This window comes from Dermacentor variabilis, chromosome 2, assembly GCF_050947875.1.
Source record: "Dermacentor variabilis isolate Ectoservices chromosome 2, ASM5094787v1, whole genome shotgun sequence".
NCBI lineage: Eukaryota > Metazoa > Arthropoda > Arachnida > Ixodida > Ixodidae > Dermacentor > Dermacentor variabilis.
This window is the reverse complement of record NC_134569.1, coordinates 153,282,103-153,299,111: the sequence shown is the minus strand read 5'-3', so window position 1 is coordinate 153,299,111 and position 17,009 is coordinate 153,282,103. Positions and strand designations below refer to the sequence as shown.

The window sequence follows — 17,009 nt, the reverse complement described above, 5'->3', positions numbered from 1 at the left end:
AATGACACTGCCGTCAGTATAACGGTGCTCCTGTGCACATTGTCATCTGTCTGTAGGGAATAGTTTGGTACAGACAAGAGGCGTGTTTGAGGATATCGTTGCCACTGATTTCAGCCATGATGAACGCTTCAGGTACCATATTGAGAAGTGCAAGCAGAGCTGCATGGAGAATTTTGCTATCGTCAGAAAAAAACAGTGCTGGAATCAATTTTCTAGCTTCTATGTACGAACTGCACACTGCAATTCTAGCAGTTTTGTACAAGTGCGGAGTTATTTTGGAGTTTTTGGCTGTGAACGTATGGTATTTGTTTTAGATTTGGTGCAGCCAAGTATGAATCTTAATTTATGAGGCTCAATGTCCAGAAGCAATTAACATATGGGCTGTGAGAGGCACCGCAGTGGGACACTGAATTACTTTTTGACCACCTGAGAGTCTTTCATGTGGGCCTAAACCTGAGTATACGAGCATTTTGCATTCTTACCCGTAATAATGTGGCCCCCACGGCAGGTAAACGGACCCACAACCTCATCATCAGCAACAAAACGATAACCACAGAGCTATCATTGTGGGTAAGAATTCCATTTGGAACAAGGATGTTGCACTTGGTGCTGAATTCGCAGATCCCGTGTAATTAAGTCTTGTTGTTCACTTTTCCTCAAGCTTAGTGAAAAATCTTTGCAACCGTTGATGCTGTAGTGGGCAATTATTTTGTCTATTTTAGCAACAAGCAAACTTGCCTTTCCTCCAGGGTTATGGGTGCAGTTGTCGGTTCCTTGCATGGAAATTCACACTTCCAGTCGAACTTTATTCAGAGTGATGTTACAAACTAATTTCGGGAAGAGAAAAAACGTGGAAGCCATGGAACCTACCATTGTCAGATCTGGTGGCCGAGCATGATGCAACACGTGTGTGATGACAAGCTCCGCAAGCGCAATTTGCACAGGCTTCATTCACAGCTTGTTGCTATGAACTCTCCGAGTGCTTGCAGTCATAATCACGTTGTGCGATCACAGTCGCAAATAATGTTCCCTCTTCTTTTCTCGGGCATCACGTGCAGATTTGAGCGAAAGTAGCATATTATTGCATCTTTGGTAAACCCCTCTTAGTCGACCACGTGGGTGAAACCTCGCTTGAGGAACTGTTCTTAAAAGCATCCTTCGCCGACATACGGTTTCGGCTGCTGCTCTTCTCTGCACTGAGAACAATGTTGCTTTAGGCTCCTCTGGCTCACAATTCAGAGCGAAGAAATAAGTGTGCATGTTGATCTTTGAGGCAGAAATACCACCACTGTTTGGTACAGACTCCGCTTATTCAGGCTCGTAGACGAGCTTCCGCTAACCATACCGCTCGCCTTTTTGTTGTATAAGCTTAAAATCTTTTAACAACTTACAAACTGATGGCTACAGATGACAGTTGCTCACTCTGCGTGCTTCATTTATTACGCGCCATCTGCCACAAATACCGTATTTACCCGCGTATAACCCGCCCCTGCGTATAACCCGCACCCCTAACTTTGAACTCGGCGGAAAAAAAAAAAAAGAACTCGCGTATAACCCGCACGTTTACCTGAAAAAAAAAAAATGAGCGCTAGAAAGATGCAACTCACACTCAGTGATCATTTCGTTTTCAGAACATTTATTCAAACGACCGCCACCACGTCACTGCTTATCCGATTCTTAATCGTCGCCGCTCTCACTACTGCCATCCGAGGCTTCATCGCCACTCTCAAAGACGTAGTCGTCCTCGGAACCATCCAGACAATTACTGATCGCACATTTTTTAAAGCTTTTGCGCACCAAATCGGCCGGTATCGCTTTCCACGCATCCACGATCCACTGGCACAGCAATGGAATATCAGGCCTTCGCACGCGTCCCGTCGGTGTGAGGGCGTACATGCCGTCGGCCATCCACTGGGCATACAGCCGCTTCACGTGTGCCTTGAACGGCTTGTTCAGGCACACGTCGAGTGGCTGTAGCATGGACGTCATGCCGCCAGGTATTATGACGAGGTCGGTGCTGGTCTCGGCAAGGCGAGCCTTCACCGCATCAGTGCAGTGGCCTCTGAAGGAATCTAGTACGAGCATCGACCGGCGTGCCAGCAAGGCACCTGGTCTTCGCTCCCAGATTACTCGAAGCCAGTCACCGACTAGGCCACTGTTCATCCACGAATTTTCTTCCGCACGCACAACGATTCCTGGGGGCAGTGGAATGCTAGGTAGCGTCTTGCGTTTGAAAATCACATACGGGCGCAGTTTCGTGCCGTCAGCCAAAGCGCATAGCATGACTGTGCAGCGCAGCTTGGCATTTCCGCCGGTCAGCACGCCGACTGATTTGGAGCCCTTTTTTTCCATGGTCGTGTCCATCGGCATCTCAAAGTACACAGGTGTTTGATCAGCATTTCCCACCTGAGACAGCAAATAGCTGTGCTCCTTCCGAAGTGCGATCACATATCGTTGAAAGTTCAACAACTTTTCCTCGTAGGCTTCAGGAAGCCGCTGGCACATGGTTGTTCGCCGCCGCATAGAAAATCCATGTCTTCGCATGAAGCGCTGAAGCCATCCACGGCTTGCACGAAACTCACGTGGAATGTTCAATTCCCGGGCCAACTTCAGGGCTTCCATTTGCGCCATCTCAGTCGAAACAGCGTGGCCACGACTTCTCTGCTCCTCAATGAACTTCGCAAGCTGCGTCTCGAGGTGGGGGTACGCGCCAGTCTTCGGACCCCGAAACGCTCGCCTGTTCCGGTTCGTTGCTTCGAGACTCTTTTTTTCTTCCTCCAGTCGCGAATGCACGACTCGTCGACGTCATGCTGTCTTGCAGCAGCTCTGTTGCCGATTTCTTCGGCAGCGGCTATAATCTTTAGCTTCTCTTTCGCTGTGAAACACTGCCGTCGAGTCGCACTCATGATGCCAAAACAAAGCAGGCAAACAGTGCAAACTGGGGTAAGTACACTAAACAGCGCCTAACGCGAGGCTCAACAATGCTGGCCTTTCGTTGGCCCTTCATCGGCTTGACAAGCGTCGATGACGATGGGGATGGCGGACTACACGGGGAGGCCGCCGCACATTGCGGTGAAGCCGACCCCCCCCCTCCCAAGGAAAAAATTCGCAGATAACCCGCACCCCCACTTTTTAAACGCGTTTTTTCACATTTTGGTGCGGGTTATACGCGAATAAATACGGTACCAGATGACATGCGCCGCAGAGCACCGTTGTACTGAGCGCAGGGCCACTTTTGCGTCGTGATGCAGAGAAGTGGTAAACTACAATCCAGAGGGGTCAGTTGGCACACCTGCTCTCCTAGCCGCCATAGTTAAACCTAGAACCCGTCAAGAAATTGATGTTATGTAATGGTCTGTACTATTAAGTACAGACCAAAACAAACTCAAGTCAGCTTATACAATGGGCAGTTGTCCAGCTGATAAATTTTAGAATCTATTCAGGTGAAAATTTCTCGCTTCCCAGTGAAACCACATACGAGCAATGGGTGCAGGCAGCGCAATATGCTTGGCCGTGTGCTTTGACGCTTTTTGTTAGTAAACATCTCTGTCAATGGAGGACTTTAACTTTAGATTTTCATTTGTCTGAATGCGCTGACTACTGCTGACAATTGTGCCACGACCACTTTCACACTCGTTGCTCGGAGGGTGCAAATGTTGAGAACCGTGCAGCTGTATGTTACAGTCAGTACACTGTCTTGCACAACTAATCGTGCGGAGTATTGGAGCTTCCTAGAGTCCCAAATTTAAAACATTGTTGTGGATATTTAATCGTGAATTCAACCCATTAAGTAACAGTAGTAACAGCAAGTAACAGTAACAGTGTTTACCTGCATTTCGCCTGAGTCGCACAAGATACAGGAGCATGTGAAATGCCCCGAGCTACACTTACTAAGAAGACGTACTCCACCAGAACACATGAAAGGGGAGCTATGACACAGAGGAAGTGTGTACTCAACCAAATGGTGTTCCATTATTTAGTCGATCAAAGGAAGGAAAGAGAAAAGCAGAATGCAAGGGGGTTAACCAGAATAACGTCCGGTTGGCTACCCTACACCAGGGGAATGGGAAAGGGGAAAACAAGATGACAGCGAGAGAGAGGAGGGAAGGAAAGATGTAAATTAGCGGTGAGTTTGCTGATGCGTGTGGTCTAAAAGAAACTGCTTTAATAGTCACAGACGTTCGCACAAGCCCGTCATCCTCAAGAAGCACAAAAGTGCCTTCAGCTGGTCAATCGAAGTGCTTCTAGACGACAGTCGAGGTAGTCTTGGAATCCAGAACCAAGCAATTGAGCAACTTGAACGAGCAACCTGTACTTGTTGCTGGGCTCGGTGGTTCATGCACTCTTTCCTGTTGCCCTTTCTTGTTATGGCGTTTTCCTGACTTTTTGTTCATTCTGTTTCACATCTTGTACACCACAATGAGCAACCTGGTTGCACAATGGCCCATCTCGCCATTCATTGCCGTTGTGTAGCTAAGTTGTCTATGAACATATGAACAGGGGGTTTGAGCTAAATTTCAGATGAAGATAATGTGGGTGTTGTTCTTTGGAGACACTTGTAACAATGCTGCATGCATTCTGCAAGGCGAGAGGGAGGGCAGGTAGCGACTATGGCTTTCTGTTGTAGACGGTTAGTGTTGACTGACAGGGTTGATGCCAAACGTGGTGTTGACAGCTTTCATTGTAAAATAACATGTTGCAGAATTGCTGTTTGAAGGTACAGCAAAATGGGCTCGAAACCAACAAAGCCATGATTTGTAAAATGATGTGGACCTGTTACTTTTGTCGCATGTGTTGTAAGTAATGAAGCTTTGATTATGTTGGAGACTGCAACCGTCTTCTTGGGGCACTTTTGGCACTATAGGTCACAGGGTACGACTTCAAGGCTGACATTTGGAGCTTCGGGATCACAGCCATTGAGTTGGTAACGGGCACTGCACCTTACCACAAGTATCCTCCCATGAAGGCAAGTACAGGAATTCATTTATTTGTTTATTTTATCGTGCATTCAATAATACTTCCTTGCCAATCTCTGAAAAATAACATATTTACTGTTCAGCAGCCTTGGCTTTAGTTTTTCTTAAGCCGGGCATGCTTTTCACTTTTATCTAGAATGAAAAGTTGACACCACCAAATTGCAGGGCACTCAATGAAGTTATTTGAATGAAGGAACCTCTTTCAGAGAGCACCTATTACCTTTGCATGAAGCTTCTTTCAGTTATGTGTATTGTACAAGATATTTTGCAAATGTAATATTTTACTTTCTTCATGCCAAGCCTTTTTAGCATTGAGAGATTACTGCAATTGCAACAACATGGAAATAGTGTGTTGGGGTGGTGCTGTTATGTGCACACAAAATATTGGGAAAAATGGAGCTGGGCAGGCCATCTAATGCATAGGGCAGATAACCGGTAGTCTGTTGAGTTACAGAATAGGTGCCGTGGCAAGGAAAGCACAGTCGAGCATGGCAGGATGAAATCTGGAAATTTGCAGGCGTAAACTGGAACTGGCTAGCGCAAGAAGTGGGTAATTAGAGGTCGCTGAAATGTCCTGCAGTGGACCTAAATATAGGCTGATAGTGATGACGCTCATGTTTTGGCCAATGTTGTTTTTTAGCCCTTGTTACCTGTCCCATGTTGTTGAACTTTGCTGAAATGTATTTTCTAAGAACTTCTACTGATATTGTAACTGTTTCACAACTTGTAACCCTCTCCCTGTAATGCCTTTTCGTGGTTGAAGATATCGTATAAATAAATAGCAATAAAAATCAAGGCAAGATTGGATTACAGACTTGCCTGACACCTTTCTTCCTTTTTTTTTTTCATACAGGTGCTGATGCTGACGCTCCAAAATGACCCGCCCACGTTGGAAATAGTCGGGGAGGACAAGGACCAGTACAAAAACTATGGCAAGTCAATACGCAAGATGATTAGCGAGTGTCTGCAGAAAGATCCCACCAAGAGGTGCGTGTGTGTGCTGTTGGCTTTTCGTTTGATTAGATAGGACAGCATAGCAGTTGCTAGATTAAGAAACAAAGTGGATGACACAGTGCTTTAACTTGTAAAGAAAGGGTTCTCTTTGCAAACAACAAATATAAGTATGATTGTATAAGAAAACAGAAAACATAGAGCAGTAGAAAAAAAAAATATGTCCAGCATGTTTAATCAGTGTGAATGACACAAACCATTATAAAGTGATGTGAGCAAAGGATCTTTAGTTAACTGTACGCCTTTAATGCATTCCTTTAAAACTCTAATAGTAGGCGAAATTCAGCAGAAGTTTTCTGTTGTAATAACCTCGATATAACCCAATTTCACCATAATTGACAGTTAAAACTGCAAATGACATTTATACATAAGAAGATCAGTGATTACCAGTTTCTTCATGTCACAGCAAGGCATAATTCACACTTTTCAGTAGTTGTGAATTCACTAGTGGTGCTATCTCTTGCTTTCAGGCAGTATTGTGATACATGTATGACAACAGCTAATCGCAGATGCAGTAATGTTCTTCAAAAAGGGCACTGTGCCTGTGGTGTTCCTCTTTAGTGGAAAAACCAACTGTACCTGCTTCTTCAATGCAAAAAACTTTATATGCACATGCATATTATTCTTACATGCCAGCTATGTACATGCAGAAAGGTTGCATGCCAACAATTTAAATGTCATCAAAGGACAGATGAGACACTGATATGCAAACACAACAAGGAAAGCTACACCAATCTGACGCAGCATGCTGTTGTGATAGCTATCACTTGTTGCCAGAAATTATAAACGAATTTCTGAATCCGGCAATTTCTTTGGTTCCTATTAATGCAAAATTCGCATTGCAAGACTGCTTATTATTCATGTTTCACATTCTCTCTGAAGTAAATCGGTTCATGCTATAATAAATTTTTAATTGTATAGTTTCATCTGTTCTAGCTTTGCTCCCCTCTTGTAGGTTCGTGCAGACAAGCACACCTTCCAGGCTAGGCTATCTTGTGGCATTACAATCTGCACTTTTCTCATTTTAAGAAGGTAATCTCAGTCAGCTGGCAATGTTCTGTGTGTTGTGACAATGCAAAATACACATGCATCATCATCATATCAAATCAAACTTCATTTTTATTCAGTTAATATACTTATTTAAGGACTGTGAAAAAAAAAAAAGGTGTTTTTTTTTCATAACAGCTTGACTGGTTCACAGGCCCTGAATAAATTTTGGAGCAGTAGCAGCGCTTCGTAAAACACTCTACAAACACCAAATGACTCTAAGGTATACACACTACGAAATTACAACGTGTAGATAATAAAGAATGACAAAAATAATGATCAACAGATTACAATCAACATAAACAGCAGTAGAAGCAGCAGTAGATATTGATGGATGCAATTTCCTTGTTTCTCATTGCAGGCCTACTGCGACCGAGTTGCTGAAGCACCAATTCTTTAAGAAGGCAAAGGTACGTGACAGGAAAACAGCCAACATTATTTTCAGCTGGCAGCAAGACAGGATGCAAGTTTGCTTCCTTAAAGCTGGAAGCTTTTTGTCGTTTTCACAAATGCGCTCCGCTTCCAGTACCCAGACATTTTCGCGAAGAATGCAAAATTTGAAGTGATGCCTTCCTCTGTCTAATTGCATTGCTTCATTTCATGGTAAAAAACCATTATATGCATTAGCATTTCATTGGCCAAGTACACTGGCATATTGTTATTATGATTTAGTGTTGTTTAGGCTGTCCCCGCCGCAAGAAAGTGCAAGACAACCGAACTAGTGTTCTCAGCCCGACAATGTACAGATTGCAAAGCCAATGCGTTACCTCCACATTTTTAAAGCCTTTCAAAGGCACCTTTGAATCTTTGTAGTGACTAATGCGTTTGCTTTCATATGGAAGGGGAAAAAAAATGTTATGCGTGATGTGTATAGCAGTGAAATGGATGCCTCGTAGGGCTAAGAGTGACTGAAAAGGTGGCCAATGATTGCCCTGAAGTTGTTCTTCCATCCTTGTTTAAGCACCGCTAAAACGTTTTACCCGTATTCTGGCAGTCTTCATGCCTCGTATCACCCGGTTGATGAGAGAAACTCAGTGCCAATGGCACTAGGCACTAACAGCAATTGGTTTTTCAAGCACTGATGGAAGGAGGATGTCACCTGTGGATAACTGAATTGCAGTCAGTTTCAGCACAAGAGATGGCACTACATACCACCACTGCTTGATGTACTTGTTCTGTGTACACTTCTGTACAACAGTATCAAAAATTCTCTGCTTATCACGTTGGATGAACGCTCGTAGCAGGTAGCGCTTGCATTCACTCTCAATACTTGTCTCACTCTTTCTTTTGTTTTGTTTCTTTCAGGACAAAAAGTACCTGATGCAGACACTGTTAACATGTGCTCCCACAATAGAGGTTCGAGCTCAGAAGGTGAGCATGAAGTTCGATGGTTTTTCTCCAACAAATTACTATCTGAATAACGGAACAATAATGTTCTGCCAAGATATCGGTGAATCGACCAGTCTCGATTCACATAGCATTAATATAATCTGGTCACAAGTAGTGTGCGGGCTAGCTTTTAAATCTTGAAATAAAATTATACATAGGTGCGATTAATATAGTGTAACTTGACTGTGTTTACAGCAATCTTCACCAAGGGTGCCAAGTTCTGGTCGGGTTGGTAAGAAAGTTAGTGCTCGTGTATGGATCCACTCACTTTGGCCTCTTTCTTATAAAGAAAAAAATGTTGTAAAACAAGGGTCTGTAAGCCGTTCATTCTATTGATTCTTTGCTTAGTTCTTCACTGTTCATAAACAGCATGACATAACAGTGATGCTGGGTCTTAGGAGTCTCCCATAGCTGCCATAGTTACCATGTTAAACCATATACAAAGTGTTCTAGCATCCTGGTTGCATTGGGAATTGCACTGAATACCATAGAAGGCATAGAGTTGCCAAAATTTTTTTCTATGGTGCAAGCCTAGTGTATGGGAAAAAAATGTTGTGCTGATTGTTGCACAGCTCCGAATGTTACGCAAGGCATGCTATTTGGCGTTTTAGCGGCAAGTTGGCAAGTTGGTGCATGTTAGCACTGGAAAATGACAAAACACAGGTGGACAGAGGAAACAGATAGGATGTGTAGTAACTCTCAACTCGACTTGTGTGTGTTGGTGCTGAGAAAGCTATATTGCGAAAATCAATGTGTTGTATTGAGGTGGCTATTTCTCAGTGTTCTGAGAAATAGTTCGTGCCCTTTGTACTTCCCTTGTCCACCTGGCGTTATTTTGGACTTTTCCACTGTGAAAGCCTCCTGGTCTGGAATTGCAGGGATAAGCACTTGACTTAGTTGAAGTAGGAATGACGATCGTCATTGAATGTGTCTTCGTAGTTGGGCAGATGGCTGCTGTCACACTGCTGGCTTAGTGTGCTGCGGTTTTCTTTTCTTTTGTTTGCGGTTTTTAGTTTTTACGGCAGGCATTGCACGCAGGTCGCCTTGCACATTTTATTTGTTGAATGCACTTTGCAGCTTAAAAACTGTAGACGGGTTCCTGGCACCAGTGGCCGGCTGCACCGGACAGAGACGGGCGACTGGGTCTGGTCAGACGGAGAGGATGACGAAGACTCTCCTGATGAGAGGGTGCGTCTTCTTGTAAGAGATTTGCGAGCTTTTTGATTACGAAACTAGTAGTCTCGGTGCCATGGAGAGTCGCAGCTAAGTACAGCCGGTGCCATGACACTGAAGACGAAACCTTGACCATGGCCTCCTGTATTTTTTATACGTAATGCCTGCCCAGTCGTTTCTGCAACGTGTGGGAGCCAGTGGTCCACTGTGACGACACCACATTCCCAGCCATTTTATGCATGTTGTTGCTAGTGTGCAGACAACTTGCATCCGTTCTGTTGTCGCTCCATACCCGCTCTTTCGCATTGGCACGACATATGATGAAAGGAAGTTGATGTGACCCTAGCCATGCCCCATAAACTGTGACTAACTAGTATTGAGGAGGCGATGCCGTGACTAACTAGTATTGAGGAGGCGATGCCCTATAAGTGATTGATTTGGTGCCGTTGAGCTGGCATTGAAAAAATACTGAAAGGCTATACCTCGACTAAAATTGAAGCTAGCTAAAGTCAGGATTTTGTACTCCATAAGGCTGCATGCCATCTATTAGTTTAGTAGACTGCCAGGCATAGCATGTGCTCCCAGGGCACATGCTATGCTAGAGCTGATCTTTGTCAATTGCCTTTTGTGTTACTTTTAAGTAATGGTCTCGAGTAGTTTTGTTGGGATACAATGCATCAGGAGGGACCACTTAGGTACATGCTAACATTTACCAAGTGGCCAAAGCTGACCCGTAGCTCGTTACTACAACGTCTTCATTGTCCTATTTTTCTTCAAAATGTCAAACCCCGTATTTTTATGTCTTTATGGACTGTTTTGACATTTGCTGAATTGGCAAGGTATTGTGGTTGTATCTAGATGTAGGATATAATGCGGTTTCTTTGTAAATTTCGGTCGGCTGACGCTACAGGACCTGGCAGCGCGAGATGAGGCCATCCTGAAAGCCAACCAGTCGACAAGTTCGTCGGACAGTGCCATCGACAATGCCCTGCCGGCTGACCATGAGACGACCACCTCCGGAACTTCCTCTGGCTCCACATCGGGGGCACCTGCACCAAGCAATCTCATTCCCACACAACCGGTACATGCCACTTGCTTCTGTCCCCCTGGCACAGAGTACACACCACACACTCTGTGGGAGCTTGTGTAACTCATTGCATTGGTAACAGAGAGCATAATCTGTGCTTTAATGTAGTTTGCATGCTTTTTTAAGTGTGTGTGTATGTATATATATATATATATATATATATATATATAATGAGAACCTACAGGCAAATCTGCATTGGCCTTCTTTTGTTTGTTCTCACTTCTGAAGGATATTTATTTTTGCTGTCTTTGTTGATACAGTGAAATCCCAATAGTTCAAAATCTCTTAATTCGAATTGATGGATAATTCAAACTTCTCTGTTTGTGCCGGCGAAGGCCTATGTATTTGAAGACAAAAAATCCCGTGAATTCGAACTCGGAAAAACGGGACAACAGTTATTACGGATGAAATTTCTTGCCTCTGTGGAGCGCTTCTTGGACAAATTTCGATGCATCGCTAGCTACCGTAATGTCTCGTGCTGTAAGAATGACAGAAGAAATATTCGCAGGGAGCCGAGACCAAACAAGCAAGCAGAGTGGCATGCGCCCTCCTTTCCCATCCGGCTTAAAAGGAGCAGGAAGGAGCTCCCCAGCGCACTAGATAATGTTACCGCTTGCCTACCAGTGGCCGACTCCCATCGAGCATGCTCCCCTTTCTAGCATGCTCCCCTTTCTAGCATGCACTCAATCACATCTCCAAAGCTGAGCATGCAGGAGGATGGCACACATCAAGCCACCAACCTTCTCGGCGCACCCTTGCGTGTTTTCTACGTGCACCCACATGAAGCGGCACACGAGGCTTAATCTTATCGCACTTGGACTTTATGCAGAACCGAGGCTTCTTCCGGTACGTGTCGTGTGCTAATGGAAGACTAATGATCATTGAATATTTAATTGATCGGGCGCTATATTTAATGCGGCTCTCCTTAGTTCGATCTCCATTTTATTTGAATAAACTTCCAGTTCCCTTGGAGTTCAACTTAACAAGATTGTACTATACTACAGTCTTCAAAACCACTTATAACGATCCCAGGTACAGTTACAATAAGTCCCAAGTGCTGGGCTAGTTGGTAAATAGTCAACAAAGAATTTAAACCAGCGAGCTAGACGCATACAGAGAGACAAGAAGTGCACAGAACGTCCTGTGCACTTCTTGTCTCTCTGTATGCGTCTAGCTTGCCGGTTCAAATTTTTTGTTGACTAGGTACAGTTAAACGTCAATATAAGGAAGCATTTAAGTTTCTATAACTTCTGGTCCATAGATTTGTATGCATTCGTATGCTCGTATGTATTTGTATATTCATATCTATAGGGTTGTATATACCATTTAATTTAGGTTTTTAGAACCTCAATATGATGAAGTGTGTGTATACACGACTTCAATGTAACAAAATTTCACTGCCACCGCGACTTAATACAGATACAATTAGACAGTTTTAGTTTAGTGTACGCAACTTATAGCGTACGCTAAGCAGCGCACATTTTCTACAATTTTAGTTGGCCGGCGATATCTTCAGATCTCGGAGGCCATATGCCGTCATTGCGGCTATTTCCCGACTGTAGCGATAGGTGGCGCTGACATCTCAAATGTTTCTTTCATTAGGCTTCGACTCGTTCGAAACGACAAGCGATCTCAAAAACACCACAAGGTTATCGATAATACTCTGTCATTGAAGGGGCCTGAGACTAAGTGAAAGCCGTTTACACAATCATTTACTATGAACTAAGTGCATTTTACAAAAGCAACGCCAAATTCAATTCGAAGCGGGCAGCCGAGACCGCCGCCATGTTTCACGCAAACTCCGCAAACCACACAAAAACGCTAACGCTTACTCGTTTGCGTTGCGTACGCCCGCTATACCCGCTATTTCATTTAGCGTTCAGCGCATGCGCAGTGACAACCTGCTACTTTTTAGCGTATGCACTGGTATAGCGTACACTGTACTAAGGCTGTCTCTTAATGTAAACTTCCGTGGAGGCTGATGGTCAAAAGGTTGACTTCAAAGCAGCTGCTTGTGAAAGCACCTCTCAAATTGTATGCCGCCGAAGCGGAGCAGCGTCATGTTCCGCATAAAGTCCAAGTGCTATAAGGCTCTATCATGCTCCATGCGCTGCATGCTTTAGGTGCAAGTAAAAGCGTGTGATGGTGAGCCGACAAGGACGGTGGCCTGATGAGTGTCATCTTCCCATGCGAGCAAGAGACGAAGGAGATGGAGCTTGTAATAACCCGATGTTGCGCACGCGAAGGAAGTGAGGGGGCGGGGAAGGGGGGGGGGGGGTTTGGTGTGCGTCCGCTTTCTTGGCGCGACTGTGGCTGTGCATGGTTGTCAACACAGCTGAGCGCATACACAGCCTGCGCGCCTTATTTTAGACATAATCTGCCGTGTGTGCGAAGAGTGGGTCTGCCGAGATGGCATTGCAGCATCTGCACTCTGTTCCTTCGCATTTAGTAATGGAGGTTGCGTAATCTCAATTTTGGGAGACACGTTGAAGTGAGAGGCAGCTGAAGCATGTGCTCGTAGCTGCTGGCGCTTTTGAATCTAACATCGCACCCACTGCGGGCGACTCTTTATCAGCTGTGGGATTGGAGCGGGTACAAAGGCGTGGCTGGCTTAGCTTCGTACTGCTGATGTGAAGATATCGTCAACACGGCATGAAACTATCTTTCATTGCTGTCTCTCCAATCTAGCAAAAAATTTTTTTTTCTCATTCAGATTTGCCTTTATCGATTGCTCGATAAGTCTGAAAATTTCGCGGCCCCTTTCTTGTAAAAGAAATCTATTGGTGACTGTACTTATTTGCATAAAAGGTTGAATTCTGATGGAACGAAATTTCAGTATAACGAACCAAATTGCAGATTTTTACCGATTTTGTTATATCGAGGTTGAACTGTATAATCATTTATTAGTTATAACGTCCACATTTCACTGCATTTACAATTTTCTGACCCGCCTATTGAAACTGCACCCAGATATAATGAACATTTTCAACAGCGCCGTGCTGTTACAATGAACACTTCCAAACTGGTTGCGCTGATACGAGGGTGCGTGCGAAGTTCCAAGCGTGGAAGCGTGGCCAAAGTGGACGTGAGGGAGTGCCCCCGCCCCTAATTTGTTCCAACAGCGACAAAGATACTATCACATTAACTCACTTTTTGTATGTGTTTGACTAATTACTCCAGTGTTTTCCTCGTTGTGCACATACATATGCATCGGAGAGAGGAGATTAATTTCAGGGTATTTTGGGCCATTAGCTGTACCACATTAAGGTACTCTCCCAATGTGGTGTCCTTGTCTTGCCACTTTTCTTGTGTCTGTTTTGTTAACACTACAGTTGTTATTGCTGTGAGTGTTCATTTATCACAGAATAGTTGTATAAAACATGGAACGGCATGAATATAACTTTTGCACTTATTGCAGTCATAAATGCACACAGATTGATCCTTGCTTTAAAGGCCCCCTCGCCAAGCCACATAAAAATTTTCGCTTACATGCTAGAAGTTATGTGCCCTCTAGGGAGCATCCTACTGCTAGAATTTTTTCAAATTGGTTCATTAATAGCCATAGTTCATTAATTGGTTCATTAATTTCAGTGCCTCGAACCTATGATTTCAGGAGGCGAGCTTCACCGCCAACATAGACACTCTCTCCACTTGCCCCGTCTAGCCTCCGCAAGCAAAATTCCTTCCCTGCGTTCTTCCATACCGGATCTATCTCCTTTCTTTTTTTTTTTATTTGTGCAGCGCACTTTCGCTGACAGTGTTGCACGCGAGCTGTTGCATTTTTCTTGCTTTGCAGAACACACATTTTTTGCATGCTGTGCACGAGAGACCTGACTAGCGGCATAAGTCAGCGCTGCACGAACACTGAGGCAGACGCAAGCGCAGATCACAGAGCATGATTGTGCACTGGAACATGGTAGAAAATGACATAGTTTCGTTGTCTGCACGTGTGATTGAATGACGTGGAAACAAGCAGACGAAATGGAAGTACAGCATAGACCACTTATAGCATAAGTCGCCCGAGTCGCAAATATCCACGCTGTAAGCGGTGCTGCACTGTAACCAGAACAACATTTTTCAATGGCTGCAACGCGTGAAAAATATGTAGACTAAGCAGCTGCATGTATCTGAGAATTGAAGCATGCGACCTGGATGCTTGCCTCCATTTAAATTTATGAACGTCTGTGAACTCGTGGTCTTCACATGAAGAATTTCAGACCCTCTTGTTTATTTGAAATTCCCTGCAGCACCTCCACCAACTCCACTGAACTGGTGTAGAACGGCGACTGAAATTTCAGATGCTGTACAGTGTCTAGCTCAAATTTCTCAGACCGATCTGCGGTGTCGAAATTATGGCGACCGTGAAACAATTTGCCGCCATTCGAGTGTTGCCCATGCCATCTGTGCCCTCACCTTTGTTGTCAAAGTGGTTTCTGTGCTTTCCAAGTGCCTTGCAACCACTGCAACGTGTTTCGTTGACTCTGCACCAAACCACAATTTTGGCCGGCTACTCCCAACAAGGTGCGCTGTAGCCGGCGGCAGTGCCGAACAACATGCTGTCGCGGGAAGCTTGCCCTTGATACTTAACATTGGTACCCGTAGGGCATTGGGCATATACGATCGCGCACATGGACTGAACTGACAGCAGCACGTGTGAAGTGCTGTTTGGTTTCTAGGGCAATCATTCGCAGCAACTATTGCAAATACGTACCAAGATTACATGTGTAGGTACTGGCAGGAACGACAGAAACTCGCATGAGGGCATAAAGCCTAAAAGCTCCAAACTAAATTAGCGAAACACACCTTAAACTAATGGCAGTCAAGGTGGAATGGCCAATATCTGCACTTCACGAAGATGCTCATTGCGATAGGTGCACGCAGACTGAAAAACAAAGGCGACAAAGAGCGACAATGCGCACGCGTTCAGTGCGGAGCGCACCGCTGATAAGCAGCCGAGCAAAGGCTTTTCTGTTGCTTAGCAACCCCTGCGTGCCTGCATCATGCTGCAACTGTTCTTTTTTTTTTTTTTGTCCCTTGTTCTTCTTTTCCTCCTCCGCATCGCCCTCCTCGCTGTCCCCTCCAACCGGCTGGTGCACCTTGTTGAGAAGCACGCTCTTTGCCGCTGTTGTGGGCGGGATTTTCCTGCAGAAGCTGCATTATAACTGGTATTTCATATTGCGCGACTTCACTATAAACGGTATGCGTATGCGTGGTATTCTATGGTAGGGTAATCGAGAGTCAGAAAAGGCCGCATTATAGCCATTTCTGCATTATAAGTGGTTACATTATAAATGGTCTAAGCTGTAGATCTCTCTTGCTACGGTACGAAGTAAAACCAACATAATGCAGACCTTTGGTGGACATTCGGTTTGTTCGTTTTATTATATCTCTAAACTTTAATTCATCCATTGAAGCAACAGGTTACACAAATAACAGATGTTGCCTTGAATGAATCTGTCGCGTGTCACTATGAGCGACATCACAGCACGGACATGTATGGAGGCACACTTGCGCATATACTGCACCTCTCCAGTTGGGAGCGCGGCACCCATGAGAAGCAGGGCAAACATCGTTTGGTTTAAAATTTCAGGTCACTCCACGGTGCGTAGCGATGTAATGCTTAGTAGGCACGGTCGTTAGTGTGCATTGTATGCTCTGCGCTTGTCAGCTCAATATGGCCAGACCTGGTGAGGCCGTTAAAGGGAGTCATTAAACAGGGCTGCGCACACGGAATATGCAGACCGTAGAGATTCTTGCTCCCAGCCATAAGTGTCAAGGTCATGTCAGGTGCATGTGTTGTATGGTCGGGACCAGTGCGCATTCAAGATGCATGCTACGTTTACATTCACATGTTGCCATGCTTTCTAGAGACCTGATATAGGAAAAAGGAAAGATGGGGTGCTTCCATGACCGTTACATGCAACAGCATTGCTGTCAACTTCATGTCCTTCCAATGTTGTGTTTTTACTATGGGTGCATGAATATTCAAAAGTTTCGGATGTTATTGCATATTATATTTTTAATATTTGTATTCTATTCAAAAACTAGGTATTGGAAAGTTTTCGAATATTCGATTGCTTACGAAAATTCTAAACAAATCAAATGTTTTGCTGGCTGTGTGGGACCAAGCATGATTCTTAGCGTTCATTTCTATGTAATTCAAGAAAGTGTGATTTTGTGCTGAATTTGCAGTCATTTCATGCTTCTGGTGAAATTTTGCCTGTAAAACATGCTTAGCCACTGGACGTCTAAGTCGTGCAGGAAAGCCAGACTGGCTTTCCAAGTCAGCCTTGCAACGGGCACGGGTTTGTGAACAGCGGGGGCGT

General features: G+C 44.6%; 1 protein-coding gene across 12 annotated transcripts in view; it reads left to right on the top strand.

The window, feature by feature from the left end:
- The window catches only part of fray (oxidative stress responsive kinase frayed), a 247,480-nt gene that overhangs the window by 221,186 nt on the left and 9,285 nt on the right, over positions 1-17,009 (top strand). For 8 of the 12 annotated variants that reach the window (XM_075682294.1, XM_075682298.1, XM_075682292.1 and 5 more), the window contains exons 8-14: positions 4,865-4,966; positions 5,830-5,963; positions 7,396-7,444; positions 8,340-8,405; positions 8,619-8,663; positions 9,501-9,623; positions 10,507-10,677. In XM_075682294.1, coding sequence (XP_075538409.1) covers positions 4,865-4,966; positions 5,830-5,963; positions 7,396-7,444; positions 8,340-8,405; positions 8,619-8,663; positions 9,501-9,623; positions 10,507-10,677 — 690 coding nt within the window. The remainder of the gene's footprint in view (positions 1-4,864; positions 4,967-5,829; positions 5,964-7,395; positions 7,445-8,339; positions 8,406-8,618; positions 8,664-9,500; positions 9,624-10,506; positions 10,678-17,009) is intronic. The other 4 variants (XM_075682295.1, XM_075682301.1, XM_075682299.1 and 1 more) reach the window with 4 other exon arrangements.